At 38.3% G+C, this 20,309-nt stretch overlaps 3 protein-coding genes across 5 annotated transcripts; 1 reads left to right on the plus strand and 2 right to left on the minus strand.

The window, feature by feature from the left end:
• Nucleotides 1-21: 21 nt before the first annotated feature.
• On the minus strand, nt 22-9,157 carry LOC113744337 (uncharacterized). Of its 3 annotated transcripts, none has more exons than XM_027273526.1 (10): nt 8,738-8,862; nt 8,150-8,447; nt 6,416-6,466; nt 5,741-5,791; nt 5,437-5,487; nt 4,963-4,991; nt 3,086-3,103; nt 2,546-2,971; nt 1,018-1,227; nt 22-909 (listed from the first exon to the last, which is right to left on the minus strand). In XM_027273526.1, the coding sequence occupies exons 2-10, from the start codon at nt 8,445-8,447 to the stop codon at nt 661-663; spliced, it is 1,383 nt and encodes a 460-aa protein (XP_027129327.1). In that variant the 5' UTR covers nt 8,738-8,862; the 3' UTR covers nt 22-660. The 3 variants fall into 3 exon arrangements, with proteins under 3 accessions (XP_027129327.1, XP_027129326.1, XP_027129328.1); XM_027273525.1 differs by lacking the exon at nt 8,738-8,862 and adding an exon at nt 9,063-9,157 and having other exon boundaries at nt 23-909; XM_027273527.1 differs by lacking the exons at nt 5,437-5,487; nt 5,741-5,791; nt 8,738-8,862 and adding an exon at nt 9,063-9,157 and having other exon boundaries at nt 23-909.
• A 1,456-nt stretch (nt 9,158-10,613) lies between these two features.
• rnasekb (ribonuclease, RNase K b) lies at nt 10,614-14,387 on the minus strand. The gene is made up of 3 exons (XM_027273545.1): nt 14,171-14,387; nt 12,276-12,358; nt 10,614-11,382 (listed from the first exon to the last, which is right to left on the minus strand). The coding sequence occupies exons 1-3, from the start codon at nt 14,246-14,248 to the stop codon at nt 11,238-11,240; spliced, it is 306 nt and encodes a 101-aa protein (XP_027129346.1). The 5' UTR covers nt 14,249-14,387; the 3' UTR covers nt 10,614-11,237.
• A 728-nt stretch (nt 14,388-15,115) lies between these two features.
• bacc1 (BPTF associated chromatin complex component 1) lies at nt 15,116-19,813 on the plus strand. Its single transcript, XM_010746024.3, has 6 exons — nt 15,116-15,482; nt 16,810-16,904; nt 17,093-17,194; nt 17,692-17,921; nt 17,996-18,100; nt 18,275-19,813. Exons 1-6 carry the CDS (start codon nt 15,462-15,464, stop codon nt 18,337-18,339), a joined length of 618 nt encoding a protein of 205 aa, XP_010744326.1. The 5' UTR covers nt 15,116-15,461; the 3' UTR covers nt 18,340-19,813.
• The last annotated feature ends 496 nt before the right edge of the window (nt 19,814-20,309 follow it).

Here is a 20,309-nt window from a genome sequence, read left to right on the forward strand (position 1 = left end):
TTTTTTTTTTTTTCATGTTTCTGAATCTGAGGAATTCAATACAAAATATCAGAATCACTTTTATTTGCCAGGTATGTGAACACACACACGCACATGGATTTTGCTTCCGGTTACACTTTGCTCTCTTGGTACAGACATCAAACATGTATAGACACAGGCTCAGTTAAAAAACAAGAGAGGAGATTTCTTTTCAGTGAAATGGTGACAGTGTAAGGATAAAATAAATATACAGTGTGCACAGTATGACAGTACAGATATTTACATAGATAATTTGTAATTTACAGATATTTTACAGCTGATGTTGCTGACATTTGAGTCCGGTTTTAGCTGTTCATCACAGAGAGCCTGAGGGGAAAAAAAACTGTTCTTGTGTCTGGTTGTTTTGGCGTACAGAGCTCTGTAGCACCTCTCAAAGGAGAGAATTTTAAACCGTACAAGTCCTGGATGGAAGGCAGGCTGATACCAATAATTTTCTCTGCAGACTTTATTGTCCGTTGCAGTCTGTCCCTTTCCTGTTTGGTGGCCGAACCAAACAGTGATGGAAGAGCAGAGAACAGACTGAATGATTGTAAAGTAGAATTGTGTCAGCAGCTCCTTGGGCAGGTTGAGCTTCCTGAGCTGATGCAAATATGAAGTCTTTTTCACTTTTCACAGTCTCTTTTACAACTGCTGTAATTTTTTTATTTTACTCCCATGTATTTCTGCATTGGCAAACAGTGGCAGCTTTTCAAGGAGACTCTCCTTCAAATCATCCAGATTGAGGCCAAATGCTTTTGCCAGGAGTGGAGAACCCACCACGAGCCTGTGCGGCAGTCCGTTGACCTCTGCGTCGAGGTGAGTCTCCTTCTTTATGGCTTTGGCGATGCCTATAATTTGAATTGTCACATTGTGGACGCCAACACTTTGAACCTGTTTAAAGACAAATTGACATCAGTCAACAGTAAAACTTCAAAGCAATATTGTGCAACTTTTATACCATAAAATAAACAGATTGAGTTATATTTTACAGCAGATGACCTTGTGAATTTTGGTGAATCCAGTTGAGTTCAGTGATGTGTTCTTAAAGTACTTGGAGATCTTCATGTTGGTAATCTTGATAATATCGCCAACTGATAATTCTTTGCATTGCTTGGTGTGGTCACGCCACATGGAGATCATGATGGAATCAGTCTTATCTTTTAGTTGGAAATCTTGCCTGTTCACCTTCTTCTTTTTGATGAGATCAATCTGAAAAAACCCCAACAAGATTAAAGACGAGTGTGTGCCTGACTCTGGCCCCATCGCCCCCTTAAATTATTATTGACAATAGCACAGAGACTTTAATAAAGTTAGTCAAAGGCACACTTAAGGTTGCCAAGCAACCAAGGTCAGGCCAGAGCAATTAGGCGCATGTGTGCTCTGTGTGTGTGACTGCTGAGACACAGAAAATCTCAAAATGAACCCCCTCAAACTAGTGGCCTGTTCTGCCTGTTACTGTCCTGTGCTCTCTCTCTCTGTTGTTTTCAGAGAAAACGCTGTCAAAAGCCTCTGATAGACGATGTTAGAGATTAGCTGAAGAACAGAGTTGGCAGTAGGGCTGGGCGATATGGCCTAAAAATAAAAGTTTTTCTTAAAAACTAGAAACGACAAGGAAATCATTCAAATAACCTTTGATTTTATTTGACACAAAAAATATGAATTTTATGAAAATATGAATTTCCCTATTGGGTTTGAAGTGCAAACCTAACTTTCACCAAACATCACTTTTTGTAAAATAAAAATGTGACTCTTGGAAAAAATGTATTGTAACCCTGAAGAAAGACACACACTTGTTAATAAAATAAATCATGCTATTTACATGCTAAATAACAAAATCATACATGAGGTGCTCCTGTAATGTATTTTAATGTGTTTTATTTTTTACGTGTACTGTTGTATAGAGGGGCAGGGAAACTTCAGCGAAATACTTCCGGCTCGGTAGCTCATATTTGGGGTCGCTTGACCTTTCGCCGAGCCCCGCCCCCCAAACGGCCATTGTCCAATCACACGACCTAGCAACAGTAACCAAGGGAGGCAGGGCTCGGCGAAAGGTCAATTGTATGGAGCATGTGTATGACGCCGGACTCTTCCACTGTGTATATGGGCACCATATCTTTGCTAATGTTTCCTGCGTTCCACCTGTTCTTTTTAAGGTTGTCGCCATCTTGTGCAGCTCGCAGTGGCACACACTGCTCCTACTCAGCTGCGTGCTTTTGTTTCAGGTGCTACTGCATTTAGTTGCCACTGACTTCCGACAAACTTTACAGTGGACAATGGTTTGCTCGGTGTCATCAGCTGTAAAACCCAACCACTTCCATACCACTAAGGGGACGGAGCCTTTTTGGGGGATGAAGTCACTCTTATTAACATGTGTTGCCATGTCTCGTGCAGGGGAGGGGCCGGGCGTTACTGAAGGGAGCTGTGTTGTAATTACTCTAGTTAAAGTAAAAATTGATTTATCGCCCAGCCCTAGTTGGTAGAAACCAAAATAGAGCTAAAGGAAAGAGTATATTGGAGTTAAACTCACCTTTGTGACGGTTCCTTCAACGCTCACTTCAGTCTTGTCAGCAAACGATTTGGCTTCAGCAATGGGGTAGAGTGGACTTTCGGGATAAATGAGTTTCCGAGCTTCCATCTCGTGCTCTTCTGGGACTATAACAGTTTTCGTCTCTGACACCTTGCTCTGTGAGGTAACCTTAACATTAATCTCATCTCTTTTTAGATCTGTGAACAAGTAGGACTTGTCTTCGTGGATTTCTTTATAAAGCGTTTTTCCATATACCATAATTTTAATGCTGCCTGTCTCATCGGCGATTGACAGATAAAAGAAATACTTTTTTACATCATCTCTGGTGTTGTATGTGCGCAGAGCTGATTTCTGAACAACTTTCCCTATGATGCCGAGAATGTCACCAAAGTCACTGCTGGGTTTCAGATCACAGATGGGTATTTTCTGCATACAAACAAGACACAACAAGTCTCCATTAAATTAATAAGTAAGAAAGAAACAGAAATATAATATAAAAGTTGTGTTCAGTGAAAGCAAATTCAAAGAAAATTCACTTACCCAAGGAAAAGTGTTTGTCTGGAAAACAAACATTCCATCAGTACCCAGTAATGAAAGAACAAACATGATTACTGGCCTTTAAAAACTTTTTACTGCCTAGAGCAGGGGTCTCAACCAGGGATCCATGACCCCTAGGGGGTCCGCAGAGGTACTGCAGGGGGTCTGCCAATTATTGCCATAATAATTGGCAATTTTCACCAAAATAATGGTGAATGTGAGGATGCAGATAACTGAGAAACTATAAATGGCAGAGGTAATCGCAAAGACGAACAGCTCTTGGTATTTAATGACCAATAATAATTATGCATGAACTTTTAATTAATCATAAACACATACAGGCTAATAACCCAGTATATAAATAGGTCAATAAGGTGGAAAATAAAAATGAAATTTTGAGTGTGCTAGCACAGAGACATCATTGAAGTTCGTCGAAGGAAGGGTTGAGGTTGCTAAGAAAACAGAGTCAGCTTCAGGCCAGAGCAATTAACTGCAGGTGTGCTCTGTCTGTCTGTGTGACGGCTGAAAGACACCGAAAATCTCAAAATGAACCCCCTCGTACTACTAGCCATTAATGCCAAATGGTAGGTCATATAAAAAAATTAAAAAGCCGTGAGCATCCTCATCTTTTCAGTGGCTAAAGTAAAAAAAAAAAGTGACCTGGGGAGATAGAGAAAGAACAGGTGCTTTGTGATCCTTTTGGAAATTTCTCCTCTCTGATTTACATGGGAGTAGATGGGGCTGTCGGTGGGTGATCCTGGCGCATCAGTGTCTCGCGCCAAAGCTGTAAGTCTGATACTCTCAGCAGTGATATCGCTGCATAGTAGGGCTGGGCGATATGGACCATCTCGATATATTTTAGCTGAATGGCAATACTCTATACATACCGGTATTTTTTCCATGGCCGGATAATTTCATACGTCTGTTATTAATGGCCCGTCAGTAAATCGCACTCCCACAACTCATACTACAAATCCCACGATGCACTGCTTCTGTGCACCGCCTCTAATCGCGCTGGCTTCGGTTGTTTATTGACACACTAATCAGTGGTCCAGTGTTGACAACTTAGCGACTTCAGACCCTCTAGCGATTTGTTTTTCCCAGAAAGTGACTAGCGACAAATCTAGAGACTAGTTATCGGAGGATCTGACGTGACAACGTCAACAAGCAGTGGGAGACCTGGACAGGAGAGGAGAAATAAAAGCGAACCGGCGGCTCAAGAAAAGAAATGTATAGTCATTTAAACACAAAATAAACTATATCGATATTAACGATATGGTCTCATGCTATATCACGGTTGAAATATATTGATATAGTTCAAAATATCGATATATCGCCCAGCCCTACTGTGTAGCCCATGACTTTTCCCACGTTTCTATGTATAATTTTTTTCTCTCCACTCTAGCGATGATGTCGCCAACTCTAGCTCTCGATTATTCTACCAATACACACCCATTGTAAATTTGGTGGTTTTTGGCGATTTTTAGGCAAACTGCTTAGAAAGTCATAGCATACCATTCCTGGCCAAGTTGGTCGTTTTGATACCTTTTTTGTGTATGTGCGACCAAAACTGTGGGAGGAGTAGTGTGCCGAAATTCCTGGAATATTATTATGGGGAATAGTAAAAAGTGCGCCTTGCGGGCACACATTATTATAGGTCAGGCAACTGTGATACGTTTTAAAATAATTACAAGTGGGTGTCCCTGTTCTCGTCCAAGGGGTCCTTTGGCTGAAAAAGGTTGTAGACCCCTGGCCTAGACAGTTTCATTATGAGTGTTTTCAGCTATACAGAGCACATTGATAAATCGATCATATGCCAATATTTAAGAATGCATGCAAGGTGAAACCCTGCATTAATAAGTTCATTTCAAAACTCCTACCCTGTCAGGTTGGCAGCTCTTCTGTTGATCTGTTGAGAAACAAACATCATTCAAACACATCAAAAACAAACTACTAAAATCAACACAGTTTGTCTTAATACACAGGTTAGTATCATGGATCATGTTAGCTGCTCGAGTCATTTGGCAAGTTATGAATAACATATCCACTCAGTTAATGTTTTGCTGAACGTTAGCTACAACCCTGCTTTGCAGCATATATCTGACGGTCATTTGTTGGCATTGGCGGACTGCAGGCAACACATGACTCACACTATGAAGTGGCTAAATAATATTGTTCAATCACTTACATTGATTGTGTTGTAGTGAGTGCCGGTTGCTTGTTGACATTAGCGGAAGGAGTTTTTACGTCAATGTTTGGCCGTTTTCAGTTTTACATCACCCAAATTACACAAACTGCCCAACAAACAAAGACAACGTGGGATCAGATCTTAAACCTTTAGTCTGTTAACCTACCTGTTGAAGACCTTTCTTCCTCCTCCACTGAATCATTTTTTATCTCCACAGCTGAAAATTAAACAACAGGAATCATCACGAAATGATTTCAACCAACATCCCCATCAAGTCTGTCATTTCTCAGGTGGATTCGATGTACTAGGGGTGAAGATGGAGCTACGTTTGAATATAAAGCTTCACATTTTCTAGTCTATGTTCCAACCCTCACCTATGATCATGAGCTTTGGGTAGTGACTGAAAGAAGTAGATTGTGGATACAAGTGGTTGAAATAAGTTTTCTCAAACCTTTGCTTTGTTAACTTACCCGTTGAAGATGTTTCTTCTCCCTCCACTTGATCAATGTTCCTTTTCAGCCCTGAAAAATGAAAGTTGACAAAATGTAAACATGAACACAGCTTTGTGTCACCCTTCTCCAAAACAATGGAAATCGCCACAAAATTAGTTCAACCAAAATCAACATTGTGTCCATCATTTATTAAGTGGAGTCGATCTTTTGGCAGAAATGATGAAGCCTGTTCCAGTAGAACTTTGTCTGTGTTAACATGAATTCTGATTGACATATTTAGAAAATTATTAATAGCATCACTCCAGGCCACTAAGTAAACTTCAGTCAGCATGCTGTTGCTCACATCATCTTAGTAATCAGCCAAAAGTGACATACACAAGACTGAACACCGGAAAATAAATTCATCATATTTAGAATTGCATAAGTATTAGCGACGTTCCTATATTTGACCATTGGGTCACTGATGCTCACTACCTCACTGCAACCAACACCAGACAGCAATCAACACCAGACTAACACCGTGAAGTAGCTATATAATATTGTTCAATCATTTGACGCTTGTTGACGTTAGCGGACTGAGTGTTTAATACAATGTTCAGCAGTTTTTAGTTTTACATCACCCAAATTACACAAACTGCCCAACAAACAAAGACAATGTAGGATCAGATCTTACCCTTTAGTTTGTTAACCTACCTGTTGAAGACCTTTCTTCCCCCTCCACTGAATCATTTGTTATCTTCACAGCTGAAAATGAAACAACAGAAATAATCACAAAATGATTTCAGCATCTTGTGCATACACCATACGTGTCACATCCTTTGGATTTTTACTGAAAATTTGTCTCGACATTTGTCAGTGTTGTTATAGGCAACTGAGAAAGTCAAGCAAGGGCTCATTTTACAACCTTTACAAAATGTTACAACCTGTTAACACAATAGCAATAAGAGGTAATTAAGACATAAAATTTATACATATAAGGCCTCAGAATCTTACATATTAATATCAGTGTGCTACAGTAAAGGACCATCTCCAATGTTCATAATGATTTTTAAATACTCTCCAGCAGGGCCCAGGACCCCCACTAACATTACATCCAACATCCCACAGTTCAAAACTCTAATTACATTAACTTTCCCCCAGGTTTTAAAGACGGCAATAGTCAAACCACACATTAAAAAAACTAAACTAGATTCCTCAGACTTTAACAACTACAGGCCAATCTCAAACCTCCCGTTTTTAGGTAAGATTTTAGAAAAAACTGTTTTTAAGCAAATTAATAATTTTATTACAATTAATAATATCTTAGAGACTTTTCAGTCTGGTTTTAGAGCGCACCATAGCACAGAAACTGCACTGGTCAAAGTACTAAATGATATCAGAATCAATACTGACTCAAACAAACTCTCTGTTTTGGTCCTACTTGATCTTAGTGCAGCTTTTGACACAGTTGATCATAATATTTTACTAAATATACTAAATATAAATGAAAATTGGGTTGGCCTCTCGGGTGTGGCCTTGAATTGGTTCAGGTCATATCTGACTGGGCAGGACTTCACTGTGACACTGGGTAATTTCTCATCAGATGCAAATATTATTGCCTGTGGAGTCCCTCAAGGTTCTATCTTAGGGCCCCTTCTGCTAACATCTACATGCTCCCACTCGGCAAAATTATTAGAAGTCATAACATTGAATTCCATAGCTACGCAGACGACACACAAATGTACATCGCAGTATCCCCACACAACCACACCCCAATCAACAACTTAGTACAATGCCTAGATGAAATTTTAAAAGCCTTGCACTGGTTACCTGTTAGTTTTAGAATTGATTTTAAGATTCTCTTATTGGTTTTTAAATCACTGAATGGCCTGGCACCGACCTACCTTTGTGACATGCTACAGAGGTATGTACCAAGCAGTTCCCTCAGATCCTCTGCATCTGGACTCCTAGTTGTCCCCAGAACCTCCACAAGGAAGTTTAGTGAGGCCGCTTTTAGCTACTGCAGCCCCCATCTCTGGAACAGCCTGCCTATGGATCTGAGGGACTGCACCTCTGTAGACATTTTTAAAAAACGACTTAAGACATACCTTTTTAGCCTGGCTTTTACCTAAGGTGCCTGGCCATTCATTGCTGAATTTCTATGTCCTAATCACTCCCTGTTGCTTTTGTCTCTGGTTCTTATTTACTGTACAGGTCATATCTACTTTTACTGCAACTGTTCTTAAATTATGCTTTTTATCCTATAGGTTATTTTCTTATTTGTTTTATTGTTGTAGTTTTATGTTTTTACTTTTCTTTTAATTTCTAGTTTTTCATGAAACTGCTCTGTTGTCTATTTCTGTTTTTACTCTGTTCTGTGAAGCACTTTGGGCTACAATTCAGTATGAAAGGTGCTATATAAATAAATAAAGTTGAAGTTGAACTGACTTTTGTGTCCATTTTCATGTTCGTTCTTCAGTTTGTCCACAAAGGGGCGCAGGAGATTCTGGATCCTGGGATCCTTTCTTGGTATCCAATCCATGGCATCATCAATTACAGAAATAGATTTTTTTAGTCCGTAGTGCTCAAGGATTTTTTGGGCCATCTCTTGTTTGGACTTGTTCTTCTTCTGAGACGTGGGAATGTCAGTCAGTCTAAATAGCAACTTCTCGAACTGTTCTTCGTTCAGTTCCTCCATGATGGAGAGCAGAGCTTCCTTCCATTCCTCCTCTGAAATATCTGACATCTGTAAACACAAAGGGGTGAGGGAGCAGAAATGTTAGACACTGTTCCCTCTGTCTTCCTGACATGGATGTCAAAGTCAACACTTTAACCTTGTAGTCTTGTTCAGATAGAAGTGCTGCAGTACAGACTAGCTATGTTAGGATGTGCAGGTCTGTCTTTCCCCCTGTGTCTTCCTGCTTGTCCTGTTCCATGTTTGTTATATTTCCCCTGTATGTGCAGTTTTCCTGTCTCCTGCCACTCCGCTATTGAGGCAAGTTTGTTGTTGTACCTTGTGGTAAAGCTTCAACCTACCTGCCTTGTATTGCATTTTCAGAAGATCTTTTCTGTCTTTGACTGTTTGCCTTCACACTTGTTTTTTACTGTTTGTTCTCCAGCCCAGCCCTGCCATGCCATGCCATGCCTTATTGTTTAACTACACACACACACACACACACACACACACACACACACACACACACACACACACACACACACACACACACACACACGACAAAACTAAATCTAATAAACCGAATTAAAAACTAGCAGAAACAAAATATAAGTAAATATAAGTACTTTTCGATATATCAACAAGTTAATACAGATAAAACATTTGGGTTTAACATGCTCAACATACCTCTATAGAGGAGAAATAAGGTGTAACGGTTGATACTACTGTCGAGACTGATCAAATGATACCGCGCTTTTTCCAGGTAGGTGGAGAAGCTTCAGGTAGGTGGAGCATCTCTTGACCTGTTCTTTTGTCCAATCAGTGTTTATTACGTGGATGGCCTACCAGATTTCGGACTTGCCTAGGAGCAATGAAAACAGCTCCAGTATGCCCCCTTCAGGTTGAAGCAGGAGAAAACAGCTTATAGCCAATTACTGGACAAATATAAAAGGACACAATGAAGACCAACAAAGAGAGTTTTGGAGATGTGTTGGGAAAAAGGGGAAAGAACAAGAACAGCCCAACAATTCTGTGGACAGCAAGACCAGAATGGATGATACAAGAAGCAAGCGTAGATCTAGATATATGGGACATCAAGAGAAGAAATAAAACAGCAGACCTAGTACAGGAATTTTATAATTACGTAAATGGAAAGTATGGGGAATATGTTTACATATATACAGATGGATCAAAAGAACCGAAAACAGGAGCAATAGGCTCAGCAGTGGTGGTTCCCAGCCATCATATCACAATATCAAAAAGAACATCAGATCATTTAAGTATATATGTGATGGAGCTATGTGCAATATAACTGGCAAAAGAATGGTGGAGGACAGGGTGGACAGGAAGACAGTAATATGTAGTGATTCAGTTTCATCACTCTTGAGCATTGAAAACAGGACAGTGAAAACACACCAGGACATATTATTTGAAATACTGTTAAAAACATCCAGCTTAAATGTTTCAAAGATAACTGAGGTATGTTTAATTATTCTGTATCAAATTAGAATTGAGTGGGAGGGCTTTATTTTAGATTCTTCAAAGAAGTCACTTTTGCTTTGGTGACAGCTTTGCTCCCTCTTGGTCATTGGGAATGTTTTTTTTTCATTGACAGGTGTAATTAGTAACGTTTATTCTCTTCTCAATGTGTTTGTTTTATTTTGATTAACACATTATTCAATATGTTCTTTCACATTGGATGTCTTCAGTGTTAAACTACAAACTACATTAAAAGAGAAAACGTGTCCAAACTTTTGACTGCTACTGCGTAAAACTGGCCAATGTTTTTATTTTGCACTTTACCTAAAAGTTGAATGGTATAGCAACAACACTGAGTACTTCACCTCAATTTTATTCTGCCACTATATACTTGTACTCCACTGTTTCTAATTGTATTCTTTTTACTGACTTATGTGATGTTTAGTCACTTTGCATAGATAATTTCTTTGAGTTTTTCTAAACTCCACACAACTCAGCTTCTACATGGGACATCACTCTGCTGACTGAACTTAAAATTCCTCAAAACGGCTCCGTTTCAACATCCGCTTTACTACAAACATGTTTAATGTTAGTTCACCTTTTTTACTCCTCAGATTGATTGGAGAATTAGCCAAAATCAAAAACCAGTCTGAGTTCCTGGTGAGTAAGTCTTAAGTATACTTTACAGAACGTTCAGATCAATCTTCATACAAATAAAGAGCAATTTATAAAATGCGAAATAAAAAAGACGATGAAAACTTTGTTCACACACACACTTTATTGCAAAGGATTATCTGCCATAATTTTTGTAACGTTTAACACCTTTCAGATTGAGCATTAATGACAATCAGCCTGAACACACTTTTACTTTAACATTTCTGTTTATTCTGACAGTTAATTTTACTGTCAGCCAAAGATCAGAACCAGTGATGGAAAATATATAAAATAATTCAACCAGCTGTTATAAATTGTTTCTTTCGCTAAAGATGAATTCATTTCTAATTCAAATGTTTAAATTTAGCTGTAAAATAAACATGACCAGGAGGAGTTTTGAAGCCAAAGTGAATCAACATTTGGTCGTATTCAAGAAAAACACGTTCAAAGGAATGATGCAACATTTCATCCAACAACAACAACAACAACAACAACAACAAACACATCAAAGGTTTAAAAATAAATAATTCATGTGACGTCTGACCTCCTCTCTTTACACCAATAACATTTTAACCAACCAGATCGCCCCAAAGTGAGATTTCAGCTGCTGATTGGTCCGCTATGAAGGATGTCTGACACTGTAACGTAAACTTTATGGACAGGAAACGACCTCCAGCTGCTGATGTCAAGTCGTCGTGTTGTCAGAGGTCAGATCATGGCTGCGGCTGTTTATGTCACCATGTACTCTTGACGTTTGTTGAGTCGGACCTGGCAGAGCGACACGGCGCCCACTGCCACATAGATGGCGGCAGCGATGAAGCAGTTGATGCCGACCTGGTTGTAAAGACTGTAGATGTTCTGAGGAGGATTTTTACTGTGTGAAAGAAGAAGAGACGAGTTACTGCAGCTCTACAGCAGATTATTAAAGAAATGCTCATTATGGCCTTAGTAGAACTGTAACAAGCCACAGTTTTAATTATCAACTAAGAGGATTGTTTAACCATCACTTTGTCTATAAAATAGCAGAAAAAAGGTGGAAATGTTCTAGTTTCCCCACAGCTAAATGTGTCGTCTTTAAATAATTTGTCTAAAACTATAAAGTTATTTAGTTTGCCATCATATATGACCAAGAAAAGCATCAAATCTTGCCATTCATGAAGCTGGAACAGGTTCATTCTGCTGTTTTTGATAAAAAAAAAATAAAAAAAAACCTAAATTCATGCAGCTATAGGTATATGGTTAGTTTACTGTTGCTTACTGCATCTCAGACTGGGACTGAACAGCAACTGAGTCCCACTGAGCCCAGTTTGATGACATGGAAAATAGTACCGAGGTGGTTTCCTGGCTTCCTGGGGCAGAGTCAGCTAGAAGCATGGCTAACGAACTAACATTACAGCTCAACATCAGGAAACTCTGTGAATCATCTCAGTACTGTATTCACTGTCATCAAACTGGCCTCATTAGTCTGTCTTGCAGGTTGTGCTCAGTCCCAGTCAGTAATGGCAGCTACAGCAGCAGTTACAGCTACATTAACAAGTAAAGCTGTTTGTCAGGAAACTTGAGTTGCGGATGTTACTGGTTGAAGATTATGAAAGAAAACAAGGTTGACTGATTTTGATTTAAGAATATAACAAACGTTTTTTGACATATATCGTCCAATACGAGCACAATGTGATCCAAAGAGGTTGAAAAGATGTTTTTCTTTTCATCATCTCGACTGTACGGTGTTTGTTTCAATTTGCTGCTCTGCTCGTGCTCTCTACTCACTCGTTGCGAATGTCTTCTTCAGTGAATGGGACGTCCTCGATCAGCACGGCTGACTTTGCGCTGAAGAAGATTCCCAACATTGCCTGGAAGAAAAACAGAACAGAGTGGCTCAACATGAGGTTCGGGGACATGTCAGAGGCCACAGCATGTAAATAACTGGTCACATTCATTTAAAAATTGCTAAATACAAATATCAGGAGTGAAACAGAGAAAAATAAAATCAATAACCTGTCTGAACTCTTTACTGGTAACCACTAAGACTCAACATCATCCATATCCAATAACCTTTCCATCACACTAAAGCCTTAAATGATGAGATCTGTTAAAAGTTAAAACAAAACCTTAAACATTTTATAAAAAATATAAATTAAGATAAACGCATTGCACGTGAAGTCCACTGACTTCATATAAAGATGGACGATATGACAGTTAGAACGTCTGGATCGCCCACTGGTGGTTGGCTGCAAAATATCTCATTGACAGTGCGACATTTTACACGTCTCTTAACACACCGTTATTTATTGAAATATAAGTTTTAATTTCTTATGTAATGCTATAAAAAGGAGGTTTAAAGTCATGCATGAGTGCCTCAATGCATCTGGAGAGTACAGTCAATGGTTTTGACTCTGTAATGTCAGAAAATAGTTTAATTTCAGTTTGAAATGTTTTTGGATTTCTCTGACCAAAAAGATTTAGTTTACTGTGAAAAGGGCCAAAAATTTTATTTTTCTTTCATGAGAAACGACCAATTCCTCTTTAAATCAAATCCAATCATTGTTTTGCACTGGGGATATGAGGGGACAGAATGCCCTGTGTTGAATGCAATAAAGTTAAGTTGACTTGAAAACTCTACAAATCATTGATCGTTAATCAGCCAAAGTTTTAATAATAGATTAACTGTTTCAGTAAATAGTCACAGGGACACTTCGTTCATTCTCTGGTTGCAGCTTTTCTGTTTTAGCCTTGATTGTACTTCAGTTATTGTCTTTTATTCATTTATTCGCTTGTTTTTGAGACGTAGTGGCTGCCGTTACATCCATCTGGGATTAATGCAGTTATGTCTAATAATAAATTAAATTAATTAAGTAATAGATGATAATAAATGATGATCTGAGGACGGTATATTTTTTCCTAACACATCCTCTTGGTGGAAAAACTGACTTCCCCCTCTGAAACATCACATGATGCCAAAGATAGAGTCACATGATTCAGTTTTCTGCCAGTTCCTGAATAAAAGTCTTTAATAATAATATAATAACTGTAGTAATGATAAATCATCTTAACGTGGTGTAAAAAGTTTTCAATCAGTAGATATAAACATAAAATGACTTTAATGTACCTATACTTGTACATACACATACATATTTGTGTCATGACCTGATCAGATGTTCAGGATTTAAATGGTGCTGATCAACAAATACCAAGAGAAATTATCGATTTTTTAATCAAAGTCTGAATTAAATTAACATTAAATACACAGTTCACAATGTAAAACACTGTTCAGGTGTAGTTATAGCTATTAATTTGACTATAAATCAGGCTTTAGCCGCATCCATACGGTTAATAACAGAGGCACAGATGTTTGATGCAAACTAATTAATCAAACAGACGGCGTATTGATTAGTAATATAATAAAACTATCTAACATACGGTTAGCTCGGCCTACTCGGGCTCCGTCTATGTACCGGATACGTATTAACGTTCATGGATAACTTTGCGACAGACAGTTTATTTGTTATCACTTTTAAGGTCTCACTAAATGTAATAAATATATTACATAAAAAAAAATCGGCTGTGGGTTTATCTGACGTTTGTTTTAAACCAACAAGTCCCCACGAACGTCGGTACACTTCCAGGCAATAGTCGGCCCCGCCTGACGGAGCTCCGTGTCTTACCAGCATTATAACGCCCCAGATGCTGATCACGATCCCGCAGGCGGCCATCTTCGGCCCGCAGAACAGAAGTGACGGCATGTCCGCGTACACACTGATCGACTGATGGACCAGAAGCTGATTTTATTCTGAATTTCTGATTCACGAAACCAAAACTGTCCCCATCGAAGGACGGTCACACAGACACAGTCAGCTGATCCTCGTCCACTCGGCTTTACTCGTGAAGTGTCGATCGTGAACGAGCCGGTTCAAAGAGCCGGCTCTTTTAAGTGAATGATAAGAGCCGGCACCTTTAAGGACATAACTGCTGGTGTTATATATATATATATATATATATAATATATATATATATATATATATATATATATATATATATATATATCTATATATATATATATATATATTATATATTATGATTGGCTTAGATTTGATCAGAATCAGAATCAGAAATACTTTATAATCCCAGGGGGAAATTATTTTTGTTACAATACTCCAGTATATAAACAAACAAAAACAACATATGTAATATATATATATATATATTATATATGTTGGGTTTGCAGGGGGGGGGGGGGGGTGTACAGGACATAGATGACAATGTCATTAAAAAAAAAAAAGATAAATGTGATAATTGTGACAATGAAAGCAAACTGTTACAGAACAGTGCATTTGTATGTAACATTTATTGTTTTTTTTTTGTTTTTCTTTTTGGCCCCCAGACATCTTCGTATTGTCAAATCTGGCCCTCTTTAAAAAAAAGTTTGAATGAATGAAGAAATGAAGAGCCGTTTGGGAGCTGAAAGAGCCAGCTCTTCGTGGTGAGCTGAGTCAAATGATCCGACTCCCTAAAAACAACCGAACTTCCCATCACTGCTTCACTCGGTGAAAGTCGTTGACTATCGTGAGCCGCAAAGCTCACCGTCCAATCAGAATGTCCGATACGACACGCCCCGCCTTTTCCTCTGAGACTGACCAATGGCGTTCAGCTCCCAAAGTCGCGCAACATTTCCTTTATCCCGTCCACCTTTGTTTGGACGATATTTATATTGTTTTCTTCTAAATATGTAAAATTTAAAATCATCCCTTCGCGATTTTCTTTGTTTAATCGGATCATTCAAAGCTTCGCTTTATTTTTAGAAATCTTTCCGACGTCTCCATGGAAGCCCGCTAACGACAGCGAGCTGGCTGACGTTACAGGAGCTAACTTTAGCTAGCAGCCTAGCTGTGTGTTTCTAGTGTTTTTGTTTTGAAGAAGAAAGTTTTAAAGAAAAAAAAGACCTCCAGCCTTTATAAAATGACGTCAGCCTCTGCAAAGGTAAGTTCATACCTTGTTTACAGTCAACTCACGTGTGTGAGAGGGCGAGCAGCGTGCTAAGAGAGCAGCTGTACACGAAGCTCCACTCAGAAATCTGTTAATTTAATATATTCGTTTATAATACAAACAGAGGCGTCATGAAAAGTGCTCTAACTTCTTTTCATACACATTCATACAGTCTAGTGGCAAATTCGGCATGTAGTTAAAGCACCAAACATGCAATCTTTAAACAAAAGTCTAATATTTTATACTAATGTACTACACATGCTAAATGCTTTCATCCAGTGTCTACAAGTTAACTCTATATAGTTTGTTTCCTTTATGTGTAATTCTATTTCTTATTTCTATATATATATTTTTAAAAAATCTATTTTTACTTTTATGTAGTTTTCTATTTGTCAAAATCTTAGCACAGTTTAATTTAAGTGCAGATTTATTTATGTTATGAATTAAATTTCATGTATGTTTACTATTTATCTCTATTATTTTTGTGTTTATTAATTTTCAGAGAACATTGTCACGCTGCAACAAATAATACAGGTGCATAACATAACAACAATCACAGTAAGGCTCACCTTCAGTAAGGTAAACATGACATGTGATATCTGGCACAGTCCAAAACATAAGTCATGCTTAAGTGTCACAGATGGTTCAAAAGCTATCTTAGTTATCCTGAAGAGAAAAACACTCAAAAACAAACATACTAAATACATAGCAATATTCATTTGTTGATGGTTGACATACAAGGGAAGCTTGCTTCCCCTCTAAGAACACCATAAAAGATCTCCACATACTGTCAAAAATGGGATATTTACCCTTTTCCAGTGCAAGAGAGTTTGACAGTCCTGCAAACCAGCTTGGTTTGATACTGGATTTCCAAGATTTGGTTTGTAACATGCAAAAAATAGACTTGTTTGCCTTGCCTTGCTAAGGTTATGATGCACAGTTTGGCGCACATTAATAGTTTTATACCTGTGACATGTAAAATCATATCATATCCAACACTTCAGTCCGAAAAGCCTGGATCTGTGGGCAATCCCGTAGGCAGTGATGTAATGTGCCCTTTCTACCACATTTGTAGCACGTGTCTGGAATACTGGGGGTGAATTTATTTAGCTGAGTTGGTTCGTATAGTTTATTTTAATGTATGTCTACTGCGTCTCATGCTGCTACTGAATGTTTGAATTTCCCTAGGGATCAATAAAGTATCTATCTATCTATCTATCTAGCAATGCAACATCAGAGGATTCTTGCTGACATTACTGCTGTGTTTACATCCACCATCCATCATTGTAACCTGTAATATTGCTGTTATTCTTTACTGCAGGTGGGGGAGATTTTCTCAGCAGCAGGAGCTGCCTTCACCAAGCTGGGTGAGCTGACCATGCAACTGCACCCGGTGTCAGACTCCAGCCCTGCAGGGTGAGAGCGACATTTGATTTGAACACTTCCTGCTGCAGGATTATTGGTTATCCAGAACTTAGAAACAGCACTGAGCTGGACTGCATTAGTTTATGTAAAAGGTTTGATTGTACAGTCATTTGTCCTGTAGTTGTTCAGTCAGCGAGGAGGAATTCTGTGTGTCGAGTCTCAAGTGTTTTTGTCCTCAGAGCCAAATGGACGGAGACTGAGATTGAGATGCTGCGTTTGGCAGTACGTCGGTTTGGAGACGATCTTAACAACATCAGCACTGTGATCAAAGAGCGCACGGTGTAAGTCTGCCCGTCCTGAAGGAGCAGTTCATCTATCATTAATCACGTCTTCAAGATACTTTGAATGGCTTCACCTTTGATTAAGATGAAAATGCAATGGTGCTGATGGTTTTTAATTGTGGTTGTGTGTTTTTCACACCTCAACACGTTAAACAAATCTTAATATATTAGAATCCATTCAAAATGTAATATTAGGTTCGGTTTGTGACACATAAGTATTAAAGCTGAACACCCTAATTAAAATTAATGAAAATCGAGAGTAATAATTAGTAATTATTATATTTAAGTTTTTCCTTTGTATTTAAATAATCGTTGGACAATCCTGCAACAATTGACCTTAAAAATTAAGATAATTTTAAGGATAAATTCAGAGCCATAATTATAATAAGAAAATGTTTTACTCCCAAAAAAATTCCAGATCTTTGCACAACATCCATTAAAATATAGATTAATCAGGACTGACTGCTCATTGGCTTGTTATTTTTCTTTTTCTGCAGCGCTCAGATAAAGAGCACAGTAAAGAGGAAGCTGTACGAGGACAGCCGAGTCCCCATTTCCTCCGAGTCCCCGAAGAAGACGGTCAAGAAAACCGCTGTCTCCATGGCGCCGACGGCAGCTCCGGCTGCTCCTGCCATGATCGCTGTGCCCACCTCGCAGGTTGTCGTAGCGACGGGCATGCAGAACAGCCCTTCTCTGGCCCCGCCCATCAAGAAACAGAAGACGGCAGGTGAGAAATGACAGGAAGTGACTTATGTCGAATCAGATTTAGACGTGTTGATGACACAGCTCCTCCCCACACAGACGTGACGCTCAGCGCTCTGAATGACTCGGATGTGAACAGCGACCTGGTGGACATCGAAGGACTCGGCGACGGCACCTCCAACAAGAAACTCAACTTTGACCAAGGTCAGTGTCTCACATTGTTGCTGAATTTCTATTTTAGGTTACTTTTAAAAGTCCATTTTCCTGATTATACTTACAGACCTTTCAATGCAGAAATTTACTTAATAATAAAAAAGGATTAGTATGTAGAACGTCCCGGAGGTCTTCATAATCTCCTCGTCTCACCTGTTCCCTCAGAGAGCCTGAACCTGGACTCCAGCCTCATCATGAACTCCAGTGACCTCCCCCTCTTGTCTCGCTGACCTTTGACCTCTCAGTTGACTCTCAGCACTGCAAAAACATCCAGAAATGTCACGTTGAAAAACATGTGCTTTTATTTTTTTATTTTACAAAGGCTCCTTATCCTCTGTTACTCTCATTGACATCTCCCTGATGTTCATTTGTTAACGTGAGTCTCTACGTGGCTTAGAAATTCAACGTGTAAAAAAACAACAACAAAATTGTTTATTTTGAAATGTTACGTTGAATAAAAAAAAAATAATCAATGTTTTAGTTTTCAGACCAGCTTCTGAGTTCTGAAAAGTTTTAGAAGTCAGTCACAAAGCCTCAATCAGTTTTTTACGTCCTGTGTCATTAATCATGAAGAATCACGTCAAGCTACAGATCAGTGTTGACTTCATCAGCTGCTTTTAAAGTGTGGAAATCTAAAGGAACAGTGGCGTCTCCCTTCACATTAGTTATTTGGGCTCTCTGCACTAATACATTAATCCCTCAATTTAAATATTGTGCATCAACCTGTAGCCTCGCTCTAGAGGTGTGTAATCTGTGACGTTAAAAAAAAAACTTCCTGCTGTTCTGACAATATTTATCCAGAGTCACCAAAAATTAAAGAATAAAGAAAATATTCAGCAACAGTCTGTTATAAATTGACCGATCAGAATCCAGTACTCAACAAAACCAATTTAAAAAGTACATCATGATAACAAGATGTGTTCAAAGAAAATGTAATATAAGTTTGTATGTGCAACAATATGAAAAACCTTTTGAGGATTCAGGAAATATCTGTTTTTAACCATCAAAGGAAGTTTAGCTCAGTGACACACAAGCAGTACAAAGTTTCCAGGAAGTTCCTCAGAAACTTCTACAGAAAAGTTTTAAAATGCAACAATCCTGTAAAACTTAAAGTAAGTCCGCGTATCAGGGATGTCCTGAGAAAGAACTCGGCAGTAAATTAATAGCAGGATACAAATGATTAAACTGAGGGAATAAAATAAGTTTACTGAACAAACAAATAACTAATTTTAGCGGATGTTTTTTCAGAGACCCACCTGAACTTTAAAGTATAACTCTGGTGTTATTCTGTATGTCAACCCCAAGTTTGGACCCAAACCAACAACATTAGTACTGAATACTTTCTGTCTGTGGCTCTCAGATTTTTGGTTCCTACTGAAGACGTAAACAAAATATATACTTTCATGTTTAAAAAGGTTTAGTGAAACTGCTGCTCACTGTAGTTTTGATGAGCATTTGTGGCATAAATCAGGCTGTGATACAACCACAAGACCTGTTCTAGATACATTCACTGTTGGTTTGAGTGTCAACATGAGATTTATTAACAATAAAAAACATGTAGAATACCAGCAGACTTGAATTTGATAGTTGGCTATCATGATGGCAGTTGCTAAGAGTTAGAAAATGTAACATTTTTTTCAATCAGTGGCTGTGAGTGATGTAAAAACAAGTTTGATTATGTTAAGTAAAACAAACACACCTGTTTTCTCGTCTCTTTTTGATGTTGATGTGGTTTGATGGTGTTTTAATGACCGTTGGGTTTTAATGTGTGCCTGAAAGAAAGTTCCAAACCTGTCAGTGGGTGGGATATATTAGGCAGCATGTGAACATTTTATCCTCGAAGTTGACACGTTAGAAGCAAGTGTGAAGATTTAAAGGAATGCTGACAAACTGTGATGTCTAGACGACTTGGTCAGAGCGTCTCATCATATTTTCTAGATCAAACAGTAATAAAATTAACTTCAAATACTTTTCTAAATCAACTTTGAAGTGCACATTCACATATTCAGGTTCTTGTTTTGTCCAAACAACCAAAGATAATCTGTTTTTATATAGTTAATATAAGAGGAACTAGATTCTTTAAGATGGTAAACTGAGGAGAAAATAAGAAATGTAAGAACAAGTTTGTAATTTAATGGCAGAATTAATTTTAAAAATCAATAAAGGACGAATAAAATTCATAAAAATAAACCAGAATAAT

This window comes from Larimichthys crocea, chromosome XXII (genome assembly GCF_000972845.2).
Source record: "Larimichthys crocea isolate SSNF chromosome XXII, L_crocea_2.0, whole genome shotgun sequence".
Taxonomy (NCBI): domain Eukaryota; kingdom Metazoa; phylum Chordata; class Actinopteri; family Sciaenidae; genus Larimichthys; species Larimichthys crocea.